Here is a 21,549-nt window from a genome sequence, read left to right as displayed (position 1 = left end):
TAGTAAGGTGGTGCTTGGCAAAGTCGCATTGATCAAGTATCTAGACTTAACACTGCAAAGCAATATGAAATGAAATGAGCATGTCAGGTACATAATAGGGAAGGAGAATGCTCGATTTCTTTTTATTGGGAGAAATTTGGGAAAATATAGCTCATCCACAAAGGGGATGGCATGTAGAATGTTAGTGTGACCCATTCTTGAGTACTGTTTGAGTCTTTGGAATCCCAACCAAGTCAGATTACAGGAAGACATCGAAGCAATCCAGAAGCGTGCTGCTAGATTTGTTACCAGTAGGTTCTATCAGCACACAATTATTATGGAGATGCTTTCTGAAGTCAAATGGGTATCCCCAGTGGGAAGACAACATTCTTTTCATGAGGTACTATTGCAGAAATTTAAAGAACTGGCATTTGAGCTCAACTTCAAAGTGATCTACTGCTACCAACGTCCATTCTGCATAAGAACCACAAAAATAAGATGCAGGACATAAGGGCTCATATGGAGGCTTTTAAACAGTGTTTTTTACCTTGCTCTATTTGCACGAAGAGCAGTAAACAAATGACTAGCAGTACTCTCCGCAATGCACTGTATGTTGGCTTGCAGAATATGTGTGTTGATGTTGATTAGCATACCCATGAGAATAAGTTATCTTACACTAGAAACCTAGCTTCATAATTACACTGCTCAGTTTGAAAGACAACTCATTATAGTCACTGAAAAAATACATTTTGAAGAATATAATCATATGAATATTGTTGCATCAAATACTCAATTTCAGATATTAAAGTCCTACATGCACATACACTCAAAAAATTTGAAATTCAACACTTTCAAAACAAGGATTTTTGACAATGTCCAGCTATGTAATGGTCTTGTTGTCACTGCTCTATGTTTCACACAATGTTCTGATACCTCCCAACAGCTTTGTCACATTAGCGAACTCTCCCATAACATGCAACTTTCCTCTATATTCAAAATCACTTCAGTAACAATAGTATCCTTTTGGGTAAGTAAAAAACAATGTCAAAATGGAACATAAATAGTCATTTTCTCAAATTAAATTGAAATTGCAGTAAGGCTAAACATAGTGCATTCCGTCATATGGCACCTGTCGTTTTGTACCTGCACACAACTAACATTACAGAGTACTATTTTCCTTAAAAATTATGGAGAAATGAACCATACTTTTCAGTTGGAAAACCATATTCTACACTTGTTCTGTCAGTTGGAAGGTTGTGCAATTTTGTACCTACCTATTATGTTCCAAAGTGCTGTGCATACAAAGAGGATTTTCCAGGGATCATCCCTCAGATTCTATTAGTGTTAAAAAGGTAGGGACATGTTTTGGATAGCCCTTGGTATAGGGACCATTTGTATACTCAACAAAAAGATTGTCTTGTGTCACTATCCTACAGCACAGGGTCACAGTATGATTAAACGCTTCCTCCCACTTAGGCAAATGGAGCAAACTGGTTGGTTCTTTTTGCATTTGATGTGGTGTATGGTGTATGGTGGGTTTGATGGCACTTATGCACACATTATTAGTTAATGGGTATTTCCTAAGAATACCTTCCAAAAGCTTTTTTTTACCATACTTTTATCATCACCAGCAGACCAAAACCCAGTCGAGGATACCAAGATGACTATGCTTAGCAAATGGCTGAAATCTGTATCATACTTTTCTAAGACCCCAGTCATGAGCAATCTTACAAATTTTCTTGATATCTTTATATATTTTCAAGATACATAGGTTCAAAGTTACTCTACTTCTACACATGAAATTAGGTATCAGATGAAATCCAAATAATAAATAGCTGAAACAAACTGCTCAAATTTTAATAGTATACGAGATCCATTCAAAAAATTCTGGAACTTTGTCCACAAAATTTATCTATGCTTAACTTTTACTTACTCTCAATTATCTCCTTCGAAATACTGCCCTGCACAATTGATACGCTGCTCCCAACGTCATTTCCATTTCCGGATGCAGTCTTGGTATGCCTTTTGCTGAATTGAGAAAAGTGTGGTTTCTGAATTTTCTTTTATCTTGTCTATTGCGTAAGTCTTCACCCTTTCAATGGTATTTTCAGCTTTGGAAATAAAAACAAAGTCCACAAACGCCAGGTCTGGAGAGTATGGAGGATGGGGCAGCACAGTTATTTCGTTTTTTGTACAATAGTCATGCACCAACATGGGATGAATGTGTCGGTGTGTTATCGTGATGCAAGAGCCACGAATTGTCTCGCCACATTTCAGGCCGTTTCCTTCTCACATTTTCTAGAAGGCAACGCAACATGTCTTGATAGTATCATCAATTAACAGTTTGTCCCTGTGGCACGAATTCATGTTCAAAGTCAAAGAAACCTATCAGCACGGTTTTGAAATTTGAACTGATCAGAGAAGTTTTTTTTGGTCTTAGAAAACCATGTGAACCATTTGCAACACCGAATACAACTCAAGCACTCATCACCATAGGCTTCCTGCATCATTTGGTGTGTCTCTGTACAGGTTTTCTTGAGTTTAACACAAAATTTAATGCAGATGTCTTGTTCCACTAACTCTACATCTTGAAATTCACAAACTGTGTGACACAATGTTCTGTTCAATACAGCACTGAACAATAACTAACAGGCATATAACAATGAAACTTCTGGTAATTACATATTAAGCACAGGCATGTGCATCCCAATCAAATTTTGTTCCAACCCACCATTGGTGCAAAATTAGAAACATTCCAGAATTTTTTGGACAGACCTCATATTCTTTAGGCATTTACCTAGAAGAGTGAACTCCCCATTTTCAAAAATCTTTACCATTATCAAGAAAACCCCCAAAATTTTGTCCTTTGGGTTCCAAAACACAGCAGTATATTCAAGACGGCTACGCACAGCAAATGGCTGTAATTTTTGTGATGTGTTCCTAAGATCCTGATCTTGGGGAACCTTGAAAATTTTCTTCATCTGTTTTTCAGATACAGAGGTTCAAAGACCTTACTTTAACACATAAAATATACATGCAAAATACAATGTGAAGTGGAAACTTAGTTTATAAAGTGACTTAGCATAGAAAAATATGCTGTAAAGTGTGTCTGTTATCATCTTGGAACCCCATGCAAAATTTATTTGTCGTATAATCCAGTTTGTGTTGTAAAATTTGTTTTGGGTTATTTCAGTTTCACTTAAGTATTTAAATTTTACAGACCAATACATTTATATTCATATTAGTTATACGCCCTGCTGCAGCAGGGAAAAGAAGGTAATCAGCAGACAAATGCTCCTATCGAAGTAAAAAAATGTGAATATGTTCCTGTGTATTTACAGACTTCAACTGAAAAGTGGGGTACCAACTGCTTCAGTCTGTCTTTGCCAGCACCTTTAAAAATATTGCCAAAAATTTTAGCATGCAAACACATTTGCACTTTTTTATGCTGAGAAACAGGAAGACAGTGGCAGTGGTAAAGAGATCGAAAAGTAATAAATACTAAAAGGTAGTAATGGGTTGTTGTGTTACACAAAGAGTGAAGGAGACAATAGCAGTATGAATGAAAAAGAGGGACACAGTGGCAATAGAACATAGTTGACAGGGAAAGAATAGTGATAAAAAAGAGTGAAGGAGACAGTGCTGTTGGGGGAGGGGGGAATAAAGAGAAAGAGGAAGTGGAGGTAGGTGAGAGCCAGTGATAATGAGACACAGAGTATACGACATTGACAACAATGAAGAGAGAGATAGTGATAGTGAGAAGAGACAGTAGTGATAGGAAGGAAGGAATGTATATTGGCAGTAAAAGAGAGCAAGAGGGAGACTGCAACAGTGAGAGGAGACTATAGTAGTAGCACAGAACAAAGGGGACTGTGTCTGTGACACGTAAGAAAATGACAGAGAAACACAAAGCGATAATGATAATGAGTTGGGCTGAATGAGTGAGTGAGAAAGGGCTACTGGGAGTGGATGAGGATGAGCAACTTACAGAGGTGGAACAGTGGGTGTGAGTGAGTTACAGTTAGGAGAGCTATTGTGGCTTTGAGGTGAGCTGCATGTTAAAAAATAGTGCAAATATATTTGCATGTCAAAATTTTTGGAAAAATTTTTAAGGGGTGCTGAGAAAGATAGACTAAGGCAACTGGTACCCTGCTTTTGAGACAGAGTCTTTTAAATAAACAGGAACATATTCATATTTGTTGTGCTCCAAAAGGAGCATTTTTCAGCTTGTCTCTCTGTGATTATTACACACATCTAACAGAATTTTAATAAATATAGTCTGACAGAATTTAAATGTCTTATTCATATCCATTATGTTGACTAGTCGAATTTAAGTTTTCCCAGCATATTTGTAATTTTGCTTCAAGATCAAAATTTATGACCTCACTCTTAAATATTTATCATCTTACTCAATTTAATCTTAATGATTTTTTCTGCTGCAGCTGCTTTCCTGTTCTGACTGCTAATTCTGTGAGTCGTTTCATGCATATAGACAAAACTTTCTCCGGTGCAAATTAATTTGGATCCGACCATTTTCAAAATTGAGAGTGACAATGAAGTTTAGCATTCCTGAATAAAAGGGCAAAAGGTTTGCTGTTGAGCTTGGCACTTACCTTTGAGTGCATAATCTGAAAAAATTGTACCACTACAAGTTTCTTTTGTGTCAAATAATTGAATAGTTATTCAGTTAGTTACTCTCTCCTGCATATGAATTATGAGCTTTGTAAAAAATAAAACTTCTGCCAGAAGTCTCATTGATCTAAAATCACTTACTCCTCAACATAATAATATTCTCCCTCTCCCATACAATAAATTATTTTAAAATCATTTGGATGAATTGTGTTTGTTTTTTGATACAGTGTTTTTAGCTTATACTACAATCCCATGAAACCTCAATTTATCTCTGAGAGTACTGTGATTCACACAGTCAAATGCCTTAGGTAGTTTGCAGAAAATACCAACTGGCACTATTTTGTTATTTAATGCCTGCAATATCTGGCAAATTAACATGTAAATGGCAGTCTCATTGCCAGTAGATCAACTCCTCTGAAATCTGAACTATGATTTCCTGAGGATGTTATTGTTGCTATGGTGGGACACTATTCTGGAATACATCAGCTTCTTAAAAATTTTGGAAAATGATGTTAGTAGTGAAACAGGTCAATAGTTATTGACATCTCTCGCCTATTACCTTCACATAGAGGGATTTAACAATGGCATGTTTCAATCTGCATGAAAAATTGCCTTGAATTAGTGATGCATTGCACGTTTCAGATAAGACAGGGCTTATTACATGGAACAAATCTTTAGTACTCTGTTGGAAACTTTCAGAATAAGTATTTATTTATTTATTTTTAATTTCAGAAGAGGAGTTGCTGATACTTTTATGTGACTGAATTTTATGGAGTTGCTTTTTCAACAAGCTACTGTGATTTTTCTCTTGAACTGTTTGTCCCTACATTTTACACTAAATTTAAGAAATGATTATTATACGTATTTGCTACCTGTTGCACATCATTTATAGTATCTCCATTTAGTGATGTTATTGTGTTCTGTGGCTGGCTGCCCTGTCTCTCATTTCACTGCATTCCTTACATGTCCATTATAATTATCCGGGCTGTTATGCCGTGGTCGGTTGATGAATTCTGTGTCAATTCCCAACGTTTCATCCGGTGTGGTTCCCTGGCTGGAAAGCATGCTCCGCAACAGCTGATCGTTCCGTTTCTCCTCTTCTGCAATTTCCCTGGCTGGAATTTACAAGCCCACCAGGAAGATACAGGAATACCTTAAGCCTGCCAAGGACGCTCGAAAACCAATGGAAAAAGCTGGAGTGTATAGGATCCCATGCAGCTGCTGAGATGTTTATGTGGGTACCACTAAAAGAACTGTTTCTAAACGTTTGGAAGAGCACAAGGGAAAATGTAGAAGAGGAGAAACGGAACAATCAGCTGTTGCAGAGCATGCTTTCCAGCCAGGGAACCACAACATTCGTTTTGAGGAGACGCAAGTACTAGCGGCCACAAGCGGATATTGCGAAAGGCTCTACAGGGAGGCAATCAAAATCGCTAAACACCCAAATAATTTCAACCGAAAGGAGGAGGGCGTGAAATTAAACGGTATATCGATGCCGGTGTTAAAGAAGATGTGTACCACCCGTCCACTACTGGGTGATGGCAACGGCGATCGACGGCGACAGACAGCGGCCAATTGCACTGACGTTTTCAAAACATGTGAAGTCACGCGGCGGCGCGGACACGGAATTTAGCAGCAGTCAGTAGCGAGCCAATGGGTGTGTTGGACCTTCCATCGAGCTATGGACGCCCTTGAAAATGTCTCCCACAGTCGGAGACGAAATGTTGGGAACTGACACAGAATTCATCAACCGACCACGGCATAACAGCCTGGATAATTATAATGGAAATTATATTTCCGGCCGTGAAAGTCTACATTTTAGTACATTCCTTACAGCCTTAAGTCTGTTGTTGGAATTACTATTTCTGACTTAATGTGTACATTCCTTAATTCAAAAAACTTTTCTTAGTAATTTTGAGTAGTTTTTTTTTTTTTTTTTCAATGCTGCTTAATGTCCTTCCTGATTAGCATATGCATAAAGCTATTTTCCAATAATGACATGAATTCATCATGGAACAGATTAAACTTTATATCAGCATTTGGTTCATTATAAATACCATCCCAAGTGATCTCTTGTAAACTGTTCTTAAGAAGATTTGTTCTGGAGTTGCAAATTATTCTGCCTGAACTCCACTGAGGAGTATCAATACCATAAGGCACTACCTTATTTATCTTCACCAACTGCGTATCACGAATCTGAGAGGACATTTGCTACTACGTACCGTATGCAGTTATTTTCTTGCTTTGAGCTTTACCAAAGAAAACAGTATCAGTTAGGGTCCTACTGTCTTTATCCACCCACTTTGGAAAGTTAATTACTGGAATCAAATTGCAGGTTTCCAGATAATTTTACCTACTAGACAAGAATCTTTTAGAAAATCTACACTGATATCACCACAGACTATTAACTGCTTGCTGCTGTCCAGCACATAGCATGGTAAGGAATCAAAATTACTCATAAACAGTGCAAAATTTCTTGATGAGGATGTATATACAGCTACAATTAAAGTGAACTGCACATGCTTCTATGTGCTGATCACTACAAAATCTACTTGTCTCAATGTTTTTGCATTTTATTGTACCAGCAGTGTTAACTGTGATTTACAACCACTTGTCAGAATACGCTGATACATTGTACAATGAGTGGCTGAAAAGGAATATCTCACTTAGTTTTGAACATTTCAGGATTTGCTATTTCGTATCTGATGTCTTCTGCCAACCTATTAAAGGCTTTTGCACCAGAATATACACTCCTGGAAATGGAAAAAAGAACACATTGACACCGGTGTGTCAGACCCACCATACTTGCTCCGGACACTGCGAGAGGGCTGTACAAGCAATGATCACACGTACGGCACAGCGGACACACCAGGAACCGCGGTGTTGGCCGTCAAATGGCGCTAGCTGCGCAGCATTTGTGCACCGCCGCCGTCAGTGTCAGCCAGTTTGCCGTGGCATACGGAGCTCCATCGCAGTCTTTAACACTGGTAGCATGCCGCGACAGCGTGGACGTGAACCGTATGTGCAGTTGACGGACTTTGAGCGAGGGCGTATAGTGGGCATGCGGGAGGCCGGGTGGACGTACCGCCGAATTGCGCAACACGTGGGGCGTGAGGTCTCCACAGCACATCGATGTTGTCGCCAGTGGTCGGCGGAAGGTGCACGTGCCCGTCAACCTGGGACCGGACTGCAGCGACGCACGCCAAGACCGTAGGATCCTACGCAGTGCCGTAGGGGACCGCACCGCCACTTCCCAGCAAATTAGGGACACTGTTGCTCCTGGGGTATCGGCGAGGATCATTCGCAACCGTCTCCATGAAGCTGGGCTACGGTCCCGCACACCGTTAGGCCGTCTTCCGCTCACGCCCCAACATCGTGCAGCCCGCCTCCAGTGGTGTCGCGACAGGCGTGAATGGAGGGACGAATGGAGACGTGTCGTCTTCAGCGATGAGAGTCGCTTCTGCCTTGGTGCCAATGATGGTCGTATGCGTGTTTGGCGCCGTGCAGGTGAGCGCCACAATCAGGACTGCATACAACCGAGGCTCACAGGGCCAACACCCGGCATCATGGTGTGGGGAGCGATCTCTTATACTGGCCGTACACCACTGGTGATCGTCGAGGGGACACTGAATAGTGCACGCTACATCCAAACCGTCATCGAACCCATCGTTCTACCATTCCTAGACCGGCAAGGGAACTTGCTGTTCCAACAGGACAATGCACGTCCGCATGTATCCCGTGCCACCCAACGTGCTCTAGAAGGTGTAAGTCAACTACCCTGGCCAGCAAGATCTCCGGATCTGTCCCCCATTGAGCATGTTTGGGACTGGATGAAGCGTCGTCTCACGCGGTCTGCACGTCCAGCACGAACGCTGGTCCAACTGAGGCGCCAGGTGGAAATGGCATGGCAAGCCGTTCCACAGGACTACATCCAGCATCTCTATGATCGTCTCCATGGGAGAATAGCAGCCTGCATTGCTGCGAAAGGTGGATATACACTGTACTAGTGCCAACATTGTGCATGCTCTGTTGCCTGTGTCTATGTGCCTGTGGTTCTGTCAGTGTGATCATGTGATGTATCTGACCCCAGGAATGTGTCAATAAAGTTTCCCCTTCCTGGGACAATGAATTCACGGTGTTCTTATTTCAATTTCCAGGAGTGTAGAATGTCATAGTGCTCACAAAACAGGGACACACAGTATACGTGGAAAAACTTAACTTCTAGCATTCTGGAAGCAAATTTCACATTCTGTCCTCAATTCCCTTTATTACGAACCAAGAATATCATTTACAATTACATATAAATTGGCACATGAGTGTATGATTTCAAATGGTTCAGAAGAGGCTTCTGCAAAAAGTTTAGCACTAGCTTGATGTACCGCTCATCCTATACTGCTGACATAGAAATGAGAAAAATATCACTGTCTAAGAGATGATGTGAATGCTTGGAAAGTGATGGTACTGTTAATCTTTCTAATATTTGCAGTGTATGTATCCAACCACAAATTTGCACAGTGGATTTCTATTGTAAAGTACCATAAGTTTGCATACGATACACAGGAACCTACACAAGGACATGTGAACATTAATACTGGTGAGATCATATGTCTTTAACAACAAATATGATGTATCACACAGCAACTTTGGTCACAAGCCTTTTTTAGGTGTGTTTTAGCCTTTTAGTGAAACAATGCTCTTTGGCGAGCGAGGTGCCCCTCATCGTAGAAGAATATCCTATAAGATTAAAAAATAAGCAATTTTTTTCAATACAATGTAACTGGATAGATAAAAAAAATCTACTCACCAAGCCATGGCAGGAAACCACACACATAAAAGAAGGTTATATTTATGTAAGCTTTTGGAGCCAATGGCTCTTCCTTCTGGCAGAGGGGTTGAAGGGGAAGGAAAAAGGGTGAAGGAAAATGACTGAAGAGGTTTAGAAAGAAAGGTAGATTTTGGAAAAGTCACTGAGAACCACAGGTTGGGGGAGACTTACCAGACAGGGCGAGAAGAAAAGACTGGTTGTTGCGGACAGCACTGGATGAGGTTTGAAAACATAAGGGATTGAAGGTGGAAGACAGGATAATATGCAAGACAGAGATTATTGCTAAACCAATGTGCATGAGTTAATAAGAAAAAAAAAGCCAAGTGCACTGAACGTAACAGAGGTGGGAGGGGGACGGCAAAAATCAAGAGATCAGGAAATGAAAGGTGTAGAAAACTGAAACGGAGTGAACAAAGTAGTAGCTGCTGTGAATAAATGCTGAGACAGAAGAAATTAACGTAAATTAAGGCAAGGCGGGTGGCGAGAACCAAGGACACATTGTAGCACTAGTTATCACCCGCAGAGTTCTGAGAAAGTGGTGTCCAGGGGAAGAATTCAGATGGCGCGTGTGATGGAACAGCCACTGACGTCACGACTGTTATGTTGTAGAACATGCTCTACGACAAGATATTGTGTGTTGCTGGTACACACCCTCTTTCTAAGCTCATTTATCCTAACTGATAACTTGGTGCCAGTCATGGCAATATAAAAGGCCGAACAGTGTTTACATAACAGCTGGTATAAGATGCGGCGTGATTTTAGGAAGTCATGGCCTTGTCAAAACAGCTGATTAATACATGAAACACCAGGATGTTGTGATGGCCCGGGAAATCTGCTTTCAACTTGGCTCTTGGGGTAATAATGTCCAGGGAAGGCTGAGGTGAGAATGGTGGTGCATTGCTGTAAAGACTCTGCATCCAAACAAATATGTTTGCCTCAAATGCCAATTCTGTATGCGAGAGAATATTTGACATGAAAAGGTTGGTAACTGTCCAAATGTAAGTACTGTTGTTTGTTAGTAAGTTTAATGTGGACAAATGTGTGTGGTTGGCCTCAGGTAAGGCGAGATCAACATCAAGTGGCATGATACTTGGAATAGGGTCATGTGAAATTTAACTGAGGGAAGGTATTTAGAGATTCCGGGAATTTTAGCAGGTCATCCTCACCTCACCTCCTTGATACTAATCTTGTCTTCACTGGAGGCCAGCTACACACTATGTCAACATTAAACCTACTAACAAGAAACAGTGCTCACATTTTGACAGTTGCTATCCATTTCATGTCAAACATTCTCTCCCATACTGCCCTGCCATTGGCAAATGCATTTGTTTGAATGCAGGCTCTTTACACCAACATACCAACATTCTCACCTCAGCCCTCACTGTACGTAATCACCCCATGAGCCTAGTTTAAAAGTAGATTTTCCAGGCCATCACATACAATTCTGGAACTGCTGATCCCTCCAAAAAACAACTTCAGAGGACACCACTTGTCACTCAGTGTTATCATGGTCTTGAATGTATTAATCAGCTACTTCAACAAGGCCATGACTTCCCAAAATCATGCCTGAATGAGATCCATTCTGTCTGAGATTTTTCCCCCCACACCTGAAACAGCTTTCCATCAACCTCCCAATCTCCACAATATCCTTTTCAGTCCCTATGCTCCTTCTGCACCCATCTCCCTACCCTATGGCTCCTACGCCTGTGACCGCCTCCACTGAAGACTTGCCCTACGCACCCTCCTACCATCACCTACACAAGCCCACTAAATACAAAAACATATACTATCAAACGGAGAGCCACCTGTGAAACAACATGTCATATAACAGCTGTTATGCAAACACTGTTTGGTCTTTTATATTGGCATGACTAGCACCAAGTTATCAGTTAGGATAAATGGGCACAGGCAGAGGGTGTATACTGGCAACAAACAATATCCTATTGCAGAGCATACTCTACAACATGACAGTCGTGACCTCAGTGCCTGTTTCATCACAGGTGTCATTGAGCTTCCTCCCCAGACACCAGTTTCTCTGAACTCCACAGGTGGGAACTAGGGCTACAACTTGTCCTCAGTTCTCGCCACCTACCAGGTCTTAATTTACATCAATTTTTCCCATCTCAGCATTTCTTCACCGTAACTACTTCTTTCTTCACTCTGTTTTAGTTTTCTACATCTTTCATTTTCTGACCTGTCTATTTTTCCCCCACCCACCTCGGTTACATTCAGTGCACCTACCTTTTCGCACTTATTAACTCATGCACGATGGTTTAGCAGTAATCTCTGTCTTGCATTTTCTCCTGTCTTCCACCTTAAGCTCTTAGGTTTTCAAATTGTGTCTGGTGCAGTCCCCAGCAATCAGTCTTTCCTTGTCATCCTGTCCAGTAAGTCTCCCCTAATGGGTGGTTCTGGGTGACTTTTCCAACGTCTAACCCTTTTCCTAAACCTCGCAAGTCCTTTTCCTTCACCCTTCTTCCTTCCCCTACAACCCTTCTGCCAGAAGAGGTAGCCACTGGCTCCAAAACTTTCCATAAGTATAACCTTCTTTTATGTGTGTATTCTCCTGCTGCCAACTGGTAAGTAGATTTTTTTATCTGTCGAATTAAATTACAAGATTCTGAGTACAATGTCAGCAGAATATTAACAAGACACCATAATCACAGTAAAAGTTCCAAAAAATGACACTCCAATAATGCATGTCTGTCAGTAAGTGTGAGTGTCTACACAGACTTGTCAGGCAGGCTGTCTAGTTGTAAACGAAAGCTCATGGGATTGAATCCCTGTCATACCATAACACATTTCAGTCTGCTTTTTACCTAGCCTTCACCTCTCTATGATGTGAAGATTCACCAGCAGCAACATGCAGTTTAGATTCCACATTAAACTGTAGGTTTCCTTTTTCCAGTAAGATTACTGACATAGATTAGGGACAAGTGTCACAGAGGTTTCGTCCAACTGGACTTGCCCTATGTCATTGGGCCATATGAAAACATTATTACTATTAAATTATTTTGGGCATTTTTGACCATTTAAATTCATTTTACCATTGTGAATTTTTCCACGGTTAATCCTTATATCAATAATTGAATTTATGAAGTGCATTCAATCAGGAAAGCCCCAGCAACTATAGCTCTGCTGCAATGATTGGCATAAACACAGTGCAAGTGTCCTCAACATACAGAAATCAGTGATTTACAACTTATTTCTTTCCATGAGATTTTTATCAGACTTACAGTTAATACACAGAACAAGACTAAACAGCACATTAGTTATCTCTAAACATTTCATAACAAAAGTTTGATAAATACCTGCCATTTGCAAGACGTTGTTGAATCCACCGATGTGTGATTAACATTATCTAGTGATCTTATTTTACTCAGGTACAAATATCAATCATGCTGCAGGTAAGTACAAACACTGGTAAAAATGTGACTAACTGGATTTGGCAAGTGTAACTGTCAATGGGCAGTTTTTCAAACAGATCAGCTGTACTGTTATGAGAAATTCTCTGCCTCCATAATTATTAATCTTTAAGTAGAACTCGCTCAGTGGACCCAAAACCCACTTCTTTTTTTATATACATGTAGACTACGCCTTTGTTGTATTTCCCCATACCACTCAGAGATTGAATTTTTTTCCTACCCCATATCAGCTCTCTTCTCCTAAAGATTAAGTTAACATATGAATATGAGTTGTCTTCCTCAATACTGTGCTCAAAAGAAAACACTGAGTTAATGTGACATAAGTACATAGGAAAAACTGATTCACACTACTATATATCCCTATGATATTAACTGCCAACAAGTGGATCAGTGCAAATGGAGTACATCAAGTTTTAATGAACTGGACCCACACATTTTCTGATCCAATAAGATTATCCATAGGTGAGACCATCTTTCGAGTCCACCTTTCACCTATGATGTTTCACTGTGCAGGAAATTTGCTGCCTAGTTTCTGTTAGCCTACAATATCAAAATGGATATGAAAGCATTTTTCTGTAACTCTGCACTGCATTTAGAGCTTCATTTATTAAGATTTCTACTGAGTTTACATCAGATATATTAGCCTGAAAACTGCTGTGACAACAATAGCTGTAACTACACAGCTTCTGTGACATCTACAGACTGTGTGCAATGTTTCTCCACTACGGGTATGAACTCGACAGCTTAACATCCCACTCAGAGTGACCCTCCATAATGGTGACAGATGTGACTATTGTGTGTACATCATTACTGCTTTGAATAAGAAGCTTCATAATCATGTACTAACGATAGCACCTGGTTGATGTAGCTATCCTTCTTGGTACCTCAATTTCTTTCTTTTAACAGATCAGTGTTTCTTGTGCCATCAAACACTTTCTTGGTTTAAGCTTCTTTTTCCTGGTACACTGCCTGCCAGTCCAGTGACAAATCTTTTTATTTGCACAAAACTTACAATTTCATAGCTTACTTTGCCTGTCTTAGTTCTAATTACTTCAGCTGCACCTTCATTATTTAGAATTTCCTCTTAGCAACTCTGAACTAAATGTTCATTAACACCATGTCATTGCGTTCTAAAAATCTAGGACCTTTTTGGCTCTTTCTTGATCCAAATATACCAGCTCATTTTCAGTTTAGGTTGGTGCCTCCTGCTCAAGCACTGAAGTCTTCCATTAACATGTTTCTTTGTTATTCTGAGCAGTTCCTCAATTAGATCATACATATCTGAATTTTGCCATTTTTTCTGTCAGTTGGTGCAAAAGAAACTTATATTGCATATAGATTTACAAGACTAGCCTTGAGTTTTATCATCAGTACTCAAAAATAAACATGATAGGTATGAACCAAAGTGTCCTTCCATTTACCCCTTAGAATAAGTATCCCATCTGATTCTGATTTTTCGTTCCTAACAAAAACTGCTGATCAGGCATATATTCACAACTCTGCTGTCATAGAACTGCCACTGGATGTTAACAAATTGTGTGTAACAGATGACAGATTCCACAAGAATTATCTAAACATAAGTTGACAATGTGCAAGAGATATTATTTTTAATACAGAATGAGTACCGTACTATTTAAACAAAGTATGCCATGTCTGCAGTAGATAAACTGAATCACGTATGCCATATGACTGTGAACAAACCTGGCGGTTTGGTAAATGACCTGATCCTACTTCATTAAGACAATATAGAATGTGGCACAACATCAGTAAGAAAAGACTACATGGTAAGTTTCTCACTCAGAAATCACATTTGAAAGCTGACTGTTTATGATAGGATCATATTATGCCCTGTGTAAGAGGGAGAAATGTCTATGAGAACATTTCAAATTTTGACAGTGTCAAGAATGCAGTCTACCAAAACTAACATTTATTGTTCAACAATATTGCTGTTCATGTTAGCTGATATCCCCCACCTGTTTTGAGAATTGGAATTGGTGGGTTCAGACTGACCAGACTCAATCCCATGTAGAATCTCAATGGCCTCATGCAACTAGCACCAGAGAGGACAGAAATATTTTTCATTCTGCCGTGCAGGATCATCATGTGTCTCAAATCAGGAAATGAGTTTCTTTGCAGCAGATCAAGTATCCATAAGGACAGTACAATGATGCATGGAGCATCACAACATAAGCACAATGACCATTATTGTGTCTTGCCTTGATGTGCCAACAAATAGAGGCATTGGCAGTGGTGCATTCATTGACACCAATGGATGCAGGAGAGGCACCATGTCACGTTTGCAAATCTGATTCACACAGCTGATAATATATATGGGCAGCAGCTGTTATGTTATTATGGGAAGGTCGGTAGCTGTGTCCTATCTTCAAAGTCTCCATGAAATATTTTTCAGCAAGTTAGCACAAGACTGTTTCCTGACCTACCTTAATAATGAGGATGTTTGACTGTTACACAGGCAGAGGATGTTTGACTGTTACACTGACCAGCACATTCCCTAGATCTATCACCCACTGAAAACATCTCGCCATGGATCGCTGAGAGACTGGGACACAGCACAAAAATATTGCTCCTTCTCAACTCGTAGATTGCTGTGAATCCTTTTTTTTGCCTGTTTCTTGGTTTCCATTCCATTATGAGAGCTAGTTGTGTGAGGCTAAAGTTAGCATTAGATTCACATTGCAAAATCCTGTTATTATTATTGTGATGAAGAAACTTTGCTTTGAATGTAAAGCAGAGTATTTGGAGTGCTGTAAATACACAGTAAGTGAAAGCTTAAAACTGTGTGGCAAACAAGAGTTTCAATATCACATCTGTGAGTTTCACGTTACTATCTGTGGTATCAAGCACACCTCCCAGATGGATTCAAAGCTTCAAATTGCCATAGTTTTCTTCATTCTCCTTCCACACTCCACTGAGGCACTTCCATGGTGCAGTGAGACTAGCACATTTGAGAGAATGGATACTGCAGGGAGTTAGTTACCCACAGTCTCACAGTTGTTGCAGAGAGTGAATTCTCTTACAGTTCAAGGAGTTCACATCGAGTCAACTGTGTATGATAGATCCAAACTATAACCTGGATCCAGACACAAGCCTGGAAGCACTAGTCTCACAGTGCTATGGGAGAGCTACTGTAGAGTTTGAAAGGACGTGAATGGGCACCCTGACAAGCTGGAGCTTAGAGTAAGTCCCCGAGGGAGTCGCAGATGGCAGTTATAGTAAAACACGACCTGTGAGTCCTGATCCTGCATACAATTTTAATTTTACATATATAATCAACACAAATAATACACATACAGTAAGGGAACACATTCTCAGTAACAAGTATGAGGCTGCAGAAAAGTGAGTCACTCATCTGTAAACAATCTCTTGAATGCGCTAGTCCTCAGCAAAGTTTGGAAAGAAAGGAAAGAAGCTTGAAAATGACCAGTGAAGTACACTCAGATCGTGCAACTGGTTGCACATTGCCCATAAAAGAAAGAGAGCCTAGTTCAAACCCCAATCAAGCACACAGTTGTGACATGCCACATGAAATCTGCAAAATTTTATCTCCAAATAAAGCAAAGGAACTCATCCTCCCATAAATATATACTTAGCGATTAAAACCACTGCATGATATATGTACCTGAACTTTGAACTCTCTAGTCTCTGTCAATTTAGCAGTGGTAATTTGATAAACTGTAATATTTTGACACATACCCTGTGAAAGCTTTTCTAATATGATTCCACTATTAAGATCCATTTATCCAACTCATGCAAAGTCCTAATGATTTAAGTGTCAAGAAGACCACTCACTGAAAATAGAAGAGTTGAGATGTCAATGAATCCTTTAAGGGGAGACGGAAGACAAGTGGGCCTCAAAAATTCGATTTTTAGATTTTAGCATATTTGAAATGACTGGTCTTTCCTGCGTGAAACAATTTTAGTTTTATATAAATATGACAATTTTTCTGTGAGGTATGATGGTTTTCCTGACACTCTGCGCAATCTGGCATTTAAATGCCACACCTTCCTTTTTGTGCCATGCAGAGATAATGCGCAACATTTAATTAAATGAAATTAAATTAAATCCTCATTTAGAGACCTTTGTAAACATACCTTGCTGAAGAAATGTCTTCATGGGAAAACAAAATTTAAATGCATGTGTGAATTCTGTCATTTAGAGCCATTTACCGAAAACTGTATTTGTTCAGCTTACAACCCTCAAATTTGGTGTTTATGATGATATTTTATGCTTCAATGATGGTGTATTTAGAAAACTGGATGTTTTGGAATTATTGGGCATAAAATCTAGTGGAAATGTTGCAAAATCCTTGGTGCAAATAGATAAAGAGAGAATCCTCAAAGCAGATATTGATAATTTAAAATGCACAAAAGAAGTCAGACAGACAGGTAGAGGGACCAAGAGAAGAAAAGAAGACCAGTACGATTCAGATGATGCTCAGTATGGTGCAGGAAAATATTAGCGGTAAGTATTCTCATCAATAACTATACTATAATTGCAATATTAAACTTTAAATGGATTTTTCTCAAAACTACTCTTTTTTTTTTTTTTTTTTTTTTTTTTTTTTTTTTTTTTTTTTTTTTTTTTTTTTTTTTTTTAGGTAGCATTATTTGACAAGCTAATGGGGTTAGAAACATGAAATTTGGTCAATTTGTACTGCAGATGGTAATAAGTTATTGCACGTAAATTGAGAACCACCAAACAATCATAAATTGTTTTATAATAATTAATGTACAAAAAAAGTTAAATTTTACTAATGAAAAAATAATTTTTTTTATTAAAAACCATAAGAGGTATTATGTTCATTTTACTTGTTAATTGAGGCATGTATGTTATATATATGCAGTAAAAATTTCATTGTTTCATCACTTACAATTCTTTTGAAAAGTGTACCTATTCAAAGGGTAAATAGCACTGGCAGAATAGGGATAAAAATTGCCTTCCATCTCCCCTTAATGATTTAAAGTACACACTCACAGCTGTGCATCTTACATTGTGCCAGCTGAACATGCAATGTCAGTTCCGATAGTGGTATTGTATTTTTGTGTGTGTGTGTGTGTGTGTGTGTGTGTGTGTGTGTAGGGGGGAGGGGGGGTTACCGGGCACGCACACATACAATCTTCCTCTTTAAGGGACTTTTCCAAAAACAAGCACGTTTTCAATCTTTTTTTGTACATCTGTGAATGTCTCAATGCTTATATTATTTGCTAAGTGGTCTCCTTTCTGCTTAAATTATTTACATTTTGCCAGAAGTTTCCTTATCCGAGTCTCAAGCATAATAACACAGAGACACTACAACTATAATCATAATCTATATATTGAAATGATTTTAGACATAAAAATCAACTTATTACGTAACTTATAAAATTTATTCTCTGAATTTTAAAATTCTACTATGTATTCTGATATGTTGTGAAACTGAAATACTAACCCCAGTATCTGCTGTGAGAGGCCTCTCAATGGTGTGATTATTCACATCTAATTCTGAGTGAGTCACAATACTTGTGAATGAGTTGTCACAATGTGACACAGACTCCAGAATACTATCATCAGTAGTGAACAATATAGTCTGTAAAAAAATAATGTTCATGTCACATACAAAAAATGAAAGCAAGATAAATACAAATCTCAATTTTAAAATGTACATAAATTTGGAGAATCTGGAACATGGATAGTTAAGGCTGCAGGAAAACAGGTGTGTTTCAGACATCTAACATAATTAGAAGCCAATAAATATTATATGAGCCAACTAATATAGATAAAAAATTAAACATTTTAAGAGATGATAGAATTGGACATTCCAAGCAAAAAAGTTCAATCAAATATATTCTCTGCTGCAAAAGGTTCTGGAGAACAATACTTGTTAATCTTAATGACTAAAAAAGTTTATTTTATAATTTGTCTGTCTGTGTTAGCCATTATTATTAGATCATAATTTATTTGTCAAGTTACAAATTTACTGCTGTCCAAAACAAATTTTAAAATATTCACAATTAATCTGATAGAATTCAATCAAGTTTCAAGAGCACCATCATTAATTTTAATGCACTTTTGCAGGCTTATGGGAATATGTTGTACTGCTTGTTTTAGTACATGTCTTCATTCATTTATAAAGATTGCAGTAGCCTAGTAGTTCATCTCACACTTCATTTGTTTGCTATATAATTCTGCCTTCAACCAAATCATAAACCAAAATCTATAGATGTTAGTTCATGAGACAATGGAGGCCACATAAAAGTACTATTATAATCAGTCCACTGATTATGGACAGCAAAGCCTAACATGTATGATGGATTTGGAGGACACGGAAGCATGTTTCAATTCATGTGACCAACAGTATATACTGTAATTGTTGGACTAATAGTGTCCTGTCATTCATTTCTTCACAATAACGGGATCTATCTTTGACAGTATTACTGCCCACGACAGAGAAACAAACTTGGAATTTGGTTTCCGTTGTATGATGTCAAGCTGTCCTGATGAAGTTACTAGTCATAATGTGTGCTATTGATTTTATCCAGCGTACATCAGGATTCATTCATCAGACAATAGTTTTCACAACACATCATCATGGCTGGTATTTAACCAAAAGCTCAAGTTATGCATCACTGACTCCAATGTGGAGATGTTGCACATGGTGTAGCTAGATGAAATGGTTACAAGCATTCTGTGAATAATGTTCAAAGAATATTGGAACATGCACAAAGTTGTCACATAAGAGTATCAAATTATTTACAGCATTTCCATAAACTAAGATAAGGTGAGATAAGGACATTAAAAAATTAGATGAATGAGTTATTCCCTAAAAAGATACGTTAGCACAGTAAAAATTACTTTATTCTAAATAAAACTGTCACTACTATACATTGCTGAAACATCATCACAAGAGGTCATTCACTCCAGTACCTCATCATAAAACAACAGCACTGCTTCTTCTTGAATTTATTTCTGCTGTTTTAAATATAATCAAATTTATCTTTATTGATATTAACTTTTATAAAGCTGAAATGAATAAAGGTGCCTTGTTTTTGCCCAACATGAAGGAGTAACAGAAGTGGGTACTGATACAAGGATACACTGTCATTATCCCAAAGTTGGATGATTCTTACGTAAATTATTTAAAATGGGATGTAGTGAAACTCTACTTTTCATTATCAGCTATGACCTTCTCTGCTGATTCTCTGGGTAATAAATCTTTTTTGTAATAATGAAGCCACTATGAATTAAAATGTCCACTTCAATAGCTGAGTGGTCAGCTTGGCTGAGTGTCACAAGAAGGATTTGGGTTCGATTCCCAATACAGCCAGCAACTTTTCTTTGGTAGGAGGATTGGAACAGGGTGCACTCAGCCTTATGAGGCCACAGCAAGCAAGTGGACATGTTTTAGGTTTCATCCCCATCTGATCGTCTCCAAATTTAAATAAAATTTTGCACAGATAAGCCAAATACAACAAAAACTAATTTTTTGTGCGTTGAGTTCAAATTTCACTGTTAAAAGGTTTTAGAAGACGTTCAGTGGAGGGCTACTAAAAACAAAGCATAACGACATCATGGTAACAGACAGATGCAGTCATACTGGTGACGGAGCAGAGCGTCATAAGAAAGCCCAGTTACAATATAAACACTAAATACTCAGCCACTGATGTAGCAGAAAAAGAGCATCTGAAAGATGAAGTTATGAAAATGAAGCCAATAGGAGAGGTGGCTGCATCAGAAAACAAGTACACATGACGTCAGCATGCAGAAAGTACCAGCATAAATACTACATCTTTCTTAATCAGTGGCCTCAGTCACAGCTGTCATGTGATGCAGGGGAGTCTATTTCAGTCGACCCTAAGTGTGCCTGGTCATATACAACCTTTTACAGAGTCGCAAGCCTCGTTTGAAGAACTCTGTCACCCTACACTGCAGTGTCAAGTTCTGGGTCATCACTGATGAGATACAAGAGTGTCACCAACTTGCTGGCCTACTGGAGGTTTGACCAGCGGGCCAAGAAGCTGTTAGCCATCCACCCTTGTGAGGAGGACATACTTTTGTTGCTCACCTCATTCCTGCAACCAACAATGACACTGCCGGCCTCTGACTCCTAACTGGGGGCTGCAGGTCAAACTCTACATGAAAACGAGTACTTCAGGTTCGGCTAGAGGGTGAGTCTCCCAGATACAAATCTTCGATGTCAATGACAGTACTTTGGAGATCAGCTCACAGAGCTGCTGTTCATCACTTTCCATCACAAGCCACACAAGCTTCGACACCTCAGGGGCACTGACTGGACATGACGTAATGGTTATCACATGAGTTGTCCTCTGCACAGCAGTACTACCGTGTGGACACCTGCCCATTACAACTGAACAGATCCATGCGCTTCTGGACTGACTGAGCTACCAGCACTTGGGAAGGCAATCCTTTATTGCAGGAGTCTGGGACCAGACCAACGTATCTGGTGTCAGCAAGTGGTTACCAGTGGTAGAGACGTCAATGCCTGATGCCACACCCACACGTCTATAGCAAGAGCAGCAGCTGACATCATCTGTGCAACTCCACTGTAAGATCAACAACTATGGATTTCAGTTCACTAAGATGAAGTGTGGTGATTGACTAATATTTGTTGGCCTTCATCTTGTGTCTTTGGAAGTGCCCGTGTTGAGCCTTAAGGACCTCCACAGCAT

General features: G+C 39.2%; 1 protein-coding gene across 1 annotated transcript in view; it reads right to left on the bottom strand.

The window, feature by feature from the left end:
- LOC124622145 (katanin-interacting protein-like) overlaps positions 1-21,549 on the bottom strand; it is a 363,928-nt gene that overhangs the window by 169,177 nt on the left and 173,202 nt on the right. Inside the window, exon 7 of the mRNA XM_047147778.1 lies at positions 18,312-18,449. Coding sequence (XP_047003734.1) covers positions 18,312-18,449 — 138 coding nt within the window. The remainder of the gene's footprint in view (positions 1-18,311; positions 18,450-21,549) is intronic.

Source organism: Schistocerca americana, chromosome 7, assembly GCF_021461395.2.
Source record: "Schistocerca americana isolate TAMUIC-IGC-003095 chromosome 7, iqSchAmer2.1, whole genome shotgun sequence".
NCBI lineage: Eukaryota > Metazoa > Arthropoda > Insecta > Orthoptera > Acrididae > Schistocerca > Schistocerca americana.
Note: the sequence above shows the minus strand (reverse complement) of the source record. Positions and strands in the feature narration are given on the sequence as shown.